We start from the raw sequence: 11,699 nt of genomic DNA on the forward strand, positions 1-11,699 counted from the left end.
TTGCAGGAAAGAGGACACAAAACCTTGTGCTCTCTACTTCCGAGGCTGGGACCTCTGTGCAAAGTTCTCCTGGAACATTCTTTGTTCCTGCCACAGCCGTTCTCATTTCCAACAACAAATGGCCTCCCAGTTAAGTGGGGGAGAAGCCTAGGACTTGTCCCTGCCCAGCTAGCCCGTGTGTATGCCCCACAGGCGGGCCATCGGTCCGAGTCCCCCTGACCCCCACTCCCTCAGTACACCTCCCGCCTACAGAGTCGTGGGTGTTACAGCTCGTACAGAATGACAACAGACACCGCGTTTTTAAAAAAACAATCCTTTAATAAACAAAATTAGTCCATCTGAAACTCCTCAATCTGTAGGGTCCTAGTCTTGGATGGGGATAGCTGCAAAATTCCAGTTCCGAAGCTGTCGGAGGCTCAGTGCAGATGGGGACGGTCGGGCCGGTGCTGGTACGGAGGTGCGTGGCCCGCGGAGCGGTCGCCGGAGAGAGCGGGCCGGGCTGCGGTCCCCGCGGGCGCGCGCCTCCTGCAGTCCCGGGGCCCGCGGGGCGCACCGCCCCTCCCCCCCTGGTGGCAGGTCCCCGCGGACGCGTTCGGCCCGAGCCGAGGGGGCCGCAGGGCGGACAGTGACGGGTCGTCCCCGCACCGCGGCGTCCGGAGAGGCCCGGCCCGGCCCGGCCCCGGCGCGTACCTCAGCCCTGCGTCAGCGCGCCGAGCGGCTCTTCCAGGCGGCGCCGCGGCCTCCCCGCGGCCCTCCCCGCGGCCCTCAGCGCGGCCCGGGCGGCTGAGTCACTGGCGCCGCGGCGGGCAGCGGCGCGCCCCCGGCCCCCTCCGGGCCCCTGCGCCGGGCGAGCGGGCGGCCCTCCGGCCGGGAGGCGGCGGGAGCGAGGGCAGGCGAGCCCGCGCGGGGGAGGGGCGGGCCGGGCGGCGGCGGCGGCGGCGGCGGCGGCGGCGGCGGCGGTGACGACGCGGCGGGGGGGAGCCGAGCGCCGCGGCCGCCCGCCCCGAGCCCGACGTGGCTCAGCTCTTTCCGTGAGGGCGGTGGTGGCCCTTAAAAGGGCCTTTGTGGTGGCATGGGGGCCGGCTGCGGCGCGGGCGCCCCTCAGTACTCCTGAGAGGCCTGCGTGGCCTTCTTGCCGCCCGCAGGCGCCTTCGGCCCCACGGTGGCGCTGGTCTTCTTGGGCAGCAGCACGGCCTGGATGTTGGGCAGGACGCCTCCCTGCGCGATCGTCACGCCGCCCAGCAGCTTGTTGAGCTCCTCGTCGTTGCGGATGGCCAGCTGCAGGTGGCGGGGGATGATGCGCGTCTTCTTGTTGTCGCGGGCCGCGTTGCCCGCCAGCTCCAGGATCTCGGCCGTCAGGTACTCGAGCACGGCCGCCAGGTACACGGGCGCGCCGGCGCCCACCCGCTCGGCGTAGTGGCCCTTCCGCAGCAGCCGGTGCACGCGGCCCACGGGGAACTGGAGGCCGGCGCGCGACGAGCGCGACTTGGCCTTGGCGCGGGCCTTGCCGCCGGTCTTGCCGCGGCCCGACATGCTGCGCGAGGTAGAAGAGCTGTGAAGAGGGACGCCTCGAAGGGGGTAACGAACAGCCGCCCGCCGCAGTCCAACTGCTGCCGCGCGCGCCCAGGGGCCGGCCTTATAAGCCCCCAGGGCACACCTCCGCGCCCTCCTGATTGGCTCTCTCCTCGGGTACCCGCCTCCGGTTGGTTGCAGTTAACCCTTCAGTGACGCGCCACGGCCGAGGCAGCGCGCCCGCCGATTGGTCCGATTTGAAAACCTTTTGCCCGGGGAAAAAGGCAAGGAGGAGTGGTAGCACGCAGCCGGCCAACCCCTCCCCGATGTAGCCAATCCTTGCGAAGGGCGCCAGATTTAAACGCTACAGCTGGAGCCCAGAACCGGAAGGCAAAGAGGGTGGAGTCTGGGCCACCTCGAGGGCCTCTGGGAAACCTGTGCGGGCCCGGGATTTTTAAAGGAACGGGGTCGACACCACTCCCTTCCCTTCCTGGTCTGGTCATTCTTCTCTCCTTTCTCCCTCCTCCCATCCTGCAGAGGGAAATGAGAGAGGGAAGAAATGGGAACCCCTCCCGCTGCTCCCCCTAAAAACTTCTGTTCGGCACCAGAGAACAGGCAAGTCCAATCTTAGGGCTCTCCCTGCCACCTGAAGTATGAGGATTTCAGGGCTTATTCAACATGTTCTATTTGGTCTGTTCTTTCTGTTGACTTCTTGTTACAAGGAGCCCACTGTGCTGAAAGAAAAAAGATGGGCAGAGGGATAGGCATCCTCTTGGAGGAGGTACCTCCACCAATCCTCCCGATCTACCCTAAAATGCCCAAAATATACTTACAGGAACACCAAGAAAAAGACAACACTTTATTGTCACCACTGGGAGCACCTGGCCCCCCAATCTGCTCTTACTAATCAGAATACTTAATTTATGGTCAAATAATCAAGTGATCTTCGAGCCTGTGTCCCTCTCCCCAGCCAGGGTTCTATCCCCAGGCCCAACATATTCCTCGAGAGTCCGAGTGGTGGATAACTGCATAAAAAGCACAGTATCCCACTTTGGGAGGCCGCAGGGATGGGATAGAGAGGGAGAGCAGCAAGTTGAAGAAAGCCACAGGCAAAGTCCAATCAACAGTCAGTACAGGGCAAGACAGGCCCAGGATGTCGATCACAGCGGAACGGAATCGCTAAGTACAAAATCTGGAGAAAAGTAAGAGGTGAGAGAGGCCTGGGCCCGGAAGCGTGCCTGGCCCAGAAAGAGGCAGGCCTGAGTCAGGAACCCTGCAGACTATGCAGTGAAGGGCAAGGATTGGGGGACTCAGACATCGTAGAAGAGCCGGACAAGCTGGTACCGGATGGAGAAGGTGACAGCACTGCCAAGGATCTGTGAGGAGAAAGAAACACACCAGAGTCAGAGCCATGGAGAAAGGGAGACCAGAGCCAGCAAAGCCCTTCCCTGACCACACCTGGAGCAGCAGCAGGAGCAGAGTCAGGTTTCTCTCATGCATGGGCCCGAGAACCTTAAGGAGCAAGTTGAGGAGCGTCATGTTGTTACACTCCGTGAAGGCACCATCCTCATTCTCACTCTGGTGCACTGTCACTAGCTGCAGGCTCGCTGCTACCTGGAGGGGCCAGAGGTGGAGAGAACTTCAACTCTGCTTCAGCAATGGGGGATCTGCTTCATGCTTCCAGGCTCCCCTTGGATCTGATGCAAGCCGAGGGTCCCCAGGCCCTGAATTCCGGATGGTGGCCTAGAGCCTTACCTCCTTGTTACCCTGTTACCTTTAGAATAAAGTTGCCCAAGAAAGAGAGGCTCTTGGTCTTGAACTTGGAATAGCTCATCTCCAGTTTGCCTGTCTTGGTATTGAGTCTGCAGGGGGAAGAGAGCTTTATGTGACTGGGCCACTACTCCAAGAACTCTCCACACTGCGGTCAATTAATAGGAAGAGTACCGAAAGTGGAATCAGACAACCTGAAGATCTGTTTCCGGCTCTGCTTACCACTGTGTGATCAGAGCTGATCAGATTATGTGGGTGAATGTGCTCTGTCATTTATAAGGGCTAATTGCACGGAAAGAGCCCTCCTTTGGGCCCATTCCCCTTACACAGCAGATGCAGAAGGCTGGCTTTATGCATCCCAAGTGAAAAAGCTAAGATGTCCCTTTTAAGCCCCAAAGTGGCTACCTGGGAATGCGGTGGCGAGGGCAGGGTATGATATGCAGGAGCTGAGGCAGTGAGTAGAGGAAGTTGAACACCTGGGGCATGAAGAAGAGTAGCATGGTCTTGCTGAAGTGTCCCAAGATGCCCACCACGGCAAAGGTCATGCCAGCAAAGTAACAGAAGGTATCTCCCACAAACACCCGTGATGGGTACCTGTGTGGGGGAGAGGATCTGAGCCAGTGGCAGGAGGCACTATCAGTCTTTTCTCTCATATTACACGCCCTGAACCCTGGACTAGCCCTGACTCTAGTCCTGGCCCAGAGGAAACTCCAGATCTTCCAACAAGCCTCCAGAACCCAAAGCCCTGAATTCATCTCTTCTTGGGGGCTCCACAGCACTTGTCTCTAACTGCAACTGGGTAGAGAGTAATTGAAGAATATTACCAACTAGGCATCCAGAAAACACTCAATACAGGTGTGCGCAGGCTTAGCCTCTCCAACAGGAGTTGGGTCAGGACCAACAGGACCATACTTGCTACATGTTCACATGGCCCACTTACCAGTTATGGTAGAGCAATCCCAAGGTGGTGAAAAAAAAGGGTATCATAAAGTAGAGGGAAAAGACGTGATCATCCCGATAATCACCTTTGGAAGCAGGGGAAGAAGAAAAAGAAAGAAGGATGAGTTGATAAGGTACTTCCCCCTGCATAACTGGGTCCTATTTCTGTCTCAAGTTCTGTCCCCAGCTGTACTTTCCACCTCTTCCAAGTCCCATTCCAGAACTCACTACTTCTTTTGTGTCACTCAGGCAATTCCTAATATTCCACCTCATTCATGAACCCTTCCTAATACAAGTTGCTGTCTTCAATTTGGTTTAGATCATTCAGCCCAGGTTTGAATACTAGCTTTACTTTCTAACTGTGTGACCTTGATCATGACACACTTAAATTCTCTCGCCCTCTGTTTCCTCAACTGTAAAATATGGTTCATGAGAACACTTGCCACATTACAAAGTTTAAATGCTTTAAGAGTATTTTGTTTTAATAAGCACTGATATCCATCAGCCAAAGACCACCAGAAACACACCTGCAGTCAAAGCTGGGTTTACTGACGTGTAACAAGAGAGACACTGTAGACCACGCACCATAGGTAACCAGGGGATGCCTCAGTAGGGAAGTATTAGGAAGATGTGTTATAGGATTGTTTTGAGTAATTTGGGGGAGAAAGGAAGGAGGCAAAGTTTTGCCCAAGACTGGGTGCTGTCAGTGGAAGTAATTCTATGAGCATCTTAGTTTTCTCTAAGTAGAACCAAGTTATCAGAAGGAAGCAATTGCTCACCTTAGCCAGAAGAGGGAGATCCTAGTCATTTTTGTGGGATGCACAAAATGCAGTTCTGGCTATACTCAAGACATGTTTATGGAGGAATCTGGGTTTGCTTTACTCTATCATGGACATAGAGTGACCTCGTCTGATTGTGAAGTTCTGTGAAATTGTTTATGTTCAGCAGAAGACCATGGCCTACCTATTAGTGCCAATTCAGCTGTCAATGACAGAGCTGTTTTTCTTTACATTTAATCTTAATATATTGCTTTTATTTTTTCCTGAATTCCCCAAAGCCAGGTATCAGGCAGTTTCCTTAATACTCAGACTCCCACTCTCACCTACCTTCCAGCTCCACCAGATTGAAGACGATGATGGAAGCAGAAATAACTAGCGACTGGCCTGCCTCTAGGCCATTAATTCCTGCTAGGATATTGATGGCATTGGTACAGAACACTGCCAGCAGCCCCATGTAAACATAATACAGGATCCCTGGGGGAAGAAGAGAGTAAGAAGTGTGCCATCCATAGAAATGAGGACTTAAGAATATTCTTCTGAGAAAAGTGGTGAGGACAGAGGATTGGACGAAGGACCAACAGAACGGATCTGAGAAGACACAGGAACAAGATGGGGACACTTGGAAGAGGATCTGGAGCACCAGGAATGATGCTCTGCTAGATTATCTCCCAGGGTAAGGGTGCCCCAAAGTAAGGGCCACAGGGACGTCAGTCACAGGGCTACTCACCCAAGTCCAGATGCAGGCCAAGAATCGGCCGGAAAGGCTTGGGCACCACAATGGTCGTGTTGCCAAAGTTGGTGAAATAGACCATAAGAAGAGGTAGCGAGGCAGCTGTAGGCAGCAGCAGCTTGTGGCGCCAGCGCAGATTCAGTACATCGTCCGCAAAGCCCAGGAAAATCATGCAGCAGATGGCAAGGAGCGCACCTATCAGGGCCACGAACTGGGGGAGGCTCGGGCAGGTCACCGCTCAAGCCTATGCCCACATCATCTTGCAAAAACACCCGTCTCTTCGCTCCTTCCTCAGCCCCTCCACCCAAACCCTAATAACCACAACTCTCCCAGGTAGCTCCCAGGCCCCAGCCCCAAGCAACCGCCCCCAACTCACCCACTTACTTCGTGATGGGGGAAGGCTTTACACTGCTCCTCCATAAAACAGTTCAGGAAGGGGAAAGGGATGAAGCAGAAGAGGATGATAAGGAAAACAGCACCGCTGATCACTCCCTGGGACTCTGGGCTGTGGCCCAGCAGCAAAGGGAGGGGGCGGGGGAGAGGAGAGGGGGCGTGGTCACTCACTAGAGCAAGCATTACAGCGATCTACGGGGAAGGGGGGTGGAAGGGCAACAGCGCTGGAGTCCCTGATACACCCGAGGGTCCCCTGTACTGCAACATCCCTTCCCAGAGTTGGCCAGCGCTGCCCTTCGTCTCCCAGAGCCCGCAGCTGTCTGCGGGGTTAGCGCTGCGTGTCCGCGGGGTCAGGCACCCCAGGTCCCGCCCTTGCCCTGCCGGCCCCCTCCCCGGGACCCGGGTGCCACCGCTCACATCTGCTGCCGGCCGGTTTTGTTGAGGTCCTGGCCACAGAGGTGCGCGGCGATGAAGTGGCCACGGAAGGCGGGGATGAGGGTGACCGTGGCCACAAATCCCAGCAGCGAGCCGACCAAATTCACCAGCAGCGGCATCGGCAACTCCGGGAAGGCCCACATGATGACCAGCCAGGGGCCCCGCTCTGCCGCCGCCTCGGCTAATGGGCGAGCTGGGCGGTAGCCCGGAGCCCCCCGCGGGGAGGAGCAGCCGCTCGGCACAGGCTGGATCCTCCCACAGCGGCCTGAGCAAAACCCAACTCTGAATTGAGGCGCCCCCAGGACTCCCGCGAGCCTCCAGCGCGCACCCTCGGCTGTCCCCCGCCGCACTTGCCTCCTCACTGTTTCCTCCCGGATTTTGTTCGCAGAGCCACCGGCGTTTTGAAGCCGGCGGCGGCCATTTTTAGTACGGGCAGGCAGAGCGAGGGACGTAAGTGTTACTTTAAACCGCGTCCTTCCCTCGAGCGTCCTCACCACGAGGGTGTTGGGAAAACAATTAAAGACAGACCAACCAAAACGGACACTTTGCTAACACCGTGTTAAAAGTGTATAGCCCAAAGCGGAAAAAACTCCCTGCCCGGTTCCAAGATGAACACCTCCTTTTCCCACGTGTCTGACGCCGCTTACTCCAGGTTCCACGTCAGTTTTAGGACGCCGGCCGCGGGAGGTCCCGTTTAAAGGGCCAGGATCCCGCGTTTCCCCCGGGGTCCCTCGGGAGCCGGGAAGATGGCTCCGGGAGGCCGGGGGTACGGCAGGAGGGACGAGGATAAGGAGCAGCTCCCGCTCCCCGGGAGAAAACCTGTCGCCAACGTAGTCGGAAGCCGAGGTAGACGCAGCCTGGTTCCCGGGAACGCAGCTACGGCTCGGAAGCCGATGTAAATCCTGGAGCCTAGGCACTTGAAAAGTCCCTCCCACTCCTCCCACTCCATGTTTTTCTTGTCCTTGATTCAGGTACTTTGCCTCCATCATCCCACCGCCTTCCGCCCCCGCAGTGGCAGCAGTTGCCGGGCAACCCCGCGGGGCGCTTCCCCACCGCAGGGGCTGGCAGTGCCCTCAGGTCTTGGGTTTCACCGCGTTCTCGACTTTCCTAGGTCCTGGATCAGTGCAAGGTGCCAAGCTCCCAAACCCAGGAGGCGAGGCTGTGGCGCGTTGGAAACAGCTGAGGAAAGCAGGCTCCTCCGCCCCACACGTGGCTTCTTCCTGTTGCCCTGAGGAGCTCCCCCCACTCCGGGTTCCTCATCTCGGTCACCGTGCTTTTGGCTTGTGGCACCTGTGTCCTTGAAAATCACAGTTCAGCTTCTCTCCTGTCTCTCAAACCAGGTGTGAAATATCCCTTCTACTTGAAGGCAGCTCTAATTAGCAACAAGAACCATATATGTATGAAGTATACTTTATAAAGTAACCCCAGTAACATGCTTGATAGTGGTCCACCAGATTTTCAGTAACTATAATTGCACCGGTATTGTTTACCCGTGGTCGTGGACACGTGTGTGCGCATGCGCACGTGCATCTGTGCCTCTTAGACGGGGAACTCCCTAGAGGCAAGTGTTTTCTATTCCACACAGTAACCCCGTGGGGCTAAGGACACAGAGCTATCTGTCTACAAGGCACCATCCCACACTATGAGTCTGGGTCTTAAAGAGAGATAAATGGCCATAGGAGCACATGGAGAGAGAAATTAGTTGTGACCAGGGGAGGTGAGTAATTATCTCCAAAGGTTTCAGTAGGTGGCAAGAGTGGAAGGGCCTCCCAAGTAGGGGAAGTGAGACTCTAGGAGCAGGTGGAAAGGAGGAGCTTATGGGAGCCTCAGAGGAGGCAGCATTCAGTAATCTTGTTGATCAGGAGCAGGCTGAGACTCCCTGGAGGTTCGAGGGACAGTGTATCTGTTTCCTTTTTTATTAGTTGTTCAATCCTAAGAAATCTTCCTTCCTGACCCAGCATTGGGAACCTCTGACTCTTCTCCAGAGATCATTAGCCACCCCCCGACAACCCCCACTGGAACAGGGTTCGGAGGGGACTTGTTCAAAGACAACACACTAGGGATTCCTCATCCAATATCCATGTTATCATCAGAACATGGTTATTGGGGAACTTGCATTATAATCTCAGTATTTTTGTTCCCGTGATGATAAATGCCCAGTTGATTATCAGACTAATTAGGAGAAACAAACACAGGACTTGACCACACTTGAAATTTTGTGCCTTTCCTGGTAAAAATTGGAAGCATTTGCCTAAATGCTAACGCTGGTCCTAGAACTCATGGATCAGATGAGTTGTCAGTGGCTTCTGATGGTTTCTTGGGTTGAGTAGACAACATCTGAGGTGTGTGTCTCCTACAAGGAGGCCCTGTGAGCAAGGCCAATCTATTGTTCAGTTGCATTGCCTGTCAAAGCCCATCCCAAAAATGTTTTACAGTGCCAAAGAAGTCCATGAGACAGCTTTGGATAGTCTGGGGCAACAACACTTGTAAGATCCTATCTATGGCTCTTTCCAGGCAGTTGAGTTACTTTTTCCTTTTTTTCCTGCCTCTCCCCTATCAGTGTATCAAAAGTTGTTAGCTGAAAGCAAGCCCCATTCCATTGAGATGGCATGAGTTTTCAAAATGCAAGCAATATAGAAACTCTTCGTGTTGGCATGTATAATGGAATATTTTGTTAGACTTCTTAAAATTACAAAGAATTTACTAATCCCTACTATATCTGTGTGAAACTCTTTAAGTACTGGGGGACACAAAGTGATATAAATGTACTCCCCCCCACACACAAATATGTGCTTTAGCATATTAAAGCACCTTGGTTAAATATGAGGGAAGAGAGATGAATCTTTCATCTTTGAAAGGCAGGGTCCTCACCCTTTTTTTTTTTTTTTAGATTTTATTTATTCATCTTATTTTAAGGGAGGAGAGGAAGAGAATCCCAAGCTGACTCCACCCTGAGCACAGAGCCTGACATGAGGCTCAACCCTACAACCCTGAGATCATAACCTGAGTCAAACCCAAGACTCAGGCTGAGCCACCCAGACACCTCGACAGGGTCCACATTCTTTTTTCTTTTTTAAGATTTTTTTTTTTTTTTTTGAGAGAGAGCATAAGCAGTGGGAGGGGGAGGAGGAGGAGGGAGAGGAAGAGAGACAAGCAGACACCCTGCTGAGTGGGGAGCCTGACATAAGGCTCCCAAGATCCTAAGATCATGACCTGAGCAGAAGTCAAACATTTAGCTGAGTGAGCCATCCAGGCATCCCAATAGAGTCCCCACTCCTAAGCAGCTTCTTAATGAGTGGGAAAAGCAAACATGAACAACCAATTAAAGTATGGGAGAGAATGAAGTAACCGCTAGAGATCTAAGTAACAAGTGGAAGGAAGAATAGTGGAACTAACTAGGGAGACTCGTGAAACTAAATTGTGAAGCAATGTCTGGCAGGACAGGATCAAGTGGTCAGCAGAGGAGTTGAGGAAGTAAATCCATGAACTCAGAGAACTGAGATCCCTGGGAGGTTGGAGGGGTTCCTGAAGAAGAGTTCTTGGGGAAGAGGGTCTGCATAGTAAAACTTTGCATCTAAGTTACTTCTTATATAACCTGCTTCCCTAGTTCTAGCTGCTTAGCCCAGTGACAGCTTCCTCCTGGGTCTGGCCTGAGTTCTTTCCTCCCTTCATTGCATGTCTTTTCCTCCCCTTATGATTAGAAACCCTCATTCTAGGGGTAGCTGGCTGGCCCAGCCGGAAGAGGATGTGACTTTTTTTTTTTTTTTTTGAGGGTGTGACTCTTGATCTTAGGGTCATGAGTGTGAGCCCCACATTGAGTGTAGAAACTACTTAAGAATAATAATAATAAACTTTAAAAAAAACCTGTGCTAGGAATCTTCCATTATTTTTGGCATCCAGTGACCATAGCAGGGCAGGGCCATAGTAAGGCTGGTCCATCACCAACCATCTCCCCATCTTTCCTTAGAGTGAATTCCTAGCATCCCAGTCTACCCCACCACCTCCTCTGGCTCAGGAGCCTTGTGGCTGACCTGCCAGATTCTGCCTAGATCTGCAACCCCACACTTTAGGAGGCATTGTTTATTCCCAGGTACTCATTCCTTGGACCACTGACTGGATTGGGGAGAGAGCTTAATACCTTCCCCGTTACCTCTCTGTGTGCTGAACACTTTGCACTTAGCTGAAGAAGATGGGCCTCTTGGAGAATGGGGGTTCCTTTGAATCTTGTTGCAAGCATTTCCTTCCCCTCCTTTCAGAAGGAAATGACAAGCCCCTGTCCTATAGGGATGGAATCTACTCCCTTAAATCTAGGAAAGGGGATGGATCCTAAGACCAGAGTGTACCTATAGCATCATTCATTTTGTGTGTGCTTGCTGGGATATCACATATTTGGATGGCGTCACATATTTTGGCCAAATGTATTGATAGTCCACTGCTACACTGCCAGCTCCCTTCTCATTACCACCTCTTCTACACGTGCTCCATAGGCAGGAGCTGTTACTATGGAAATACATTATTTTTAAAAACAGAAGCAGCCCCAGGCTTGGGAAATCTCTCCAGAACAAACCCACACTAGCAAGGAGGTTAATAGGGTGTTCCTGAATCCTAGCTTCTAATGGAGGGGAGGTGGTGGCAGTGGAGGGGGCTTAATGTTCCACGTTCTATTCTGAGGCTCTACCAGGTTCAGGTTCTTTCTGGTGGGCATCTCCTTGGACCTCTGCCAGGGACCTCTATCTAGGAGGGATGCTCTGCACCAACTTAACCAAGGTCTAGCTTAGGCCAAGAAATGGGAACCAAAGAAGCTGTTGAACCTGGGGGTGTTGAGAGAAGGGGGCGACGTCCTTCTTAACCCCACACGCGTCCGAACTATAGAAATCTAAGCTGCGCAAGGGAAATCAGAGGCCGCATCTCAAGTGAGTGAAGCTACTCTAGCGGTGAGCTCAGGGGAAGGGGTGTACCCCGATTTCGTTACGGGGCGGTGTGGTCAAAGATCCCGCCTCTTTTCAACCCCGGAACCTCCTCCCGCCAGGGTCGTCCTCCCGCCCTCCTCGGAGCGCCGGAGCCCGGAGCTCGCCAAGCCCCGCCCAGCGCGGGTGCGGCTCCTTTAAGGGCGGGTGGGGGCGGGGCGCCGGCCGTGTTGT

The 11,699-nt window shown here is 54.0% G+C and overlaps 2 protein-coding genes across 2 annotated transcripts; both read right to left on the bottom strand.

Annotated features, from left to right (window-relative positions):
- Nucleotides 1-297: 297 nt before the first annotated feature.
- On the bottom strand, nt 298-1,624 carry H2AX (H2A.X variant histone). The gene has a single exon (XM_077893819.1). It carries the CDS (start codon nt 1,531-1,533, stop codon nt 1,102-1,104), a length of 432 nt encoding a protein of 143 aa, XP_077749945.1. The 5' UTR covers nt 1,534-1,624; the 3' UTR covers nt 298-1,101.
- A 733-nt stretch (nt 1,625-2,357) lies between these two features.
- On the bottom strand, nt 2,358-7,423 carry DPAGT1 (dolichyl-phosphate N-acetylglucosaminephosphotransferase 1). The gene is made up of 9 exons (XM_077893811.1): nt 6,541-7,423; nt 6,115-6,235; nt 5,728-5,941; nt 5,328-5,474; nt 4,223-4,307; nt 3,688-3,876; nt 3,287-3,374; nt 2,971-3,126; nt 2,358-2,888 (listed from the first exon to the last, which is right to left on the bottom strand). Exons 1-9 carry the CDS (start codon nt 6,699-6,701, stop codon nt 2,823-2,825), a joined length of 1,227 nt encoding a protein of 408 aa, XP_077749937.1. The 5' UTR covers nt 6,702-7,423; the 3' UTR covers nt 2,358-2,822.
- Nucleotides 7,424-11,699: the final 4,276 nt, after the last annotated feature.

This window comes from Canis aureus, chromosome 3 (assembly GCF_053574225.1).
Source record: "Canis aureus isolate CA01 chromosome 3, VMU_Caureus_v.1.0, whole genome shotgun sequence".
NCBI classification, from domain to species: domain Eukaryota; kingdom Metazoa; phylum Chordata; class Mammalia; order Carnivora; family Canidae; genus Canis; species Canis aureus.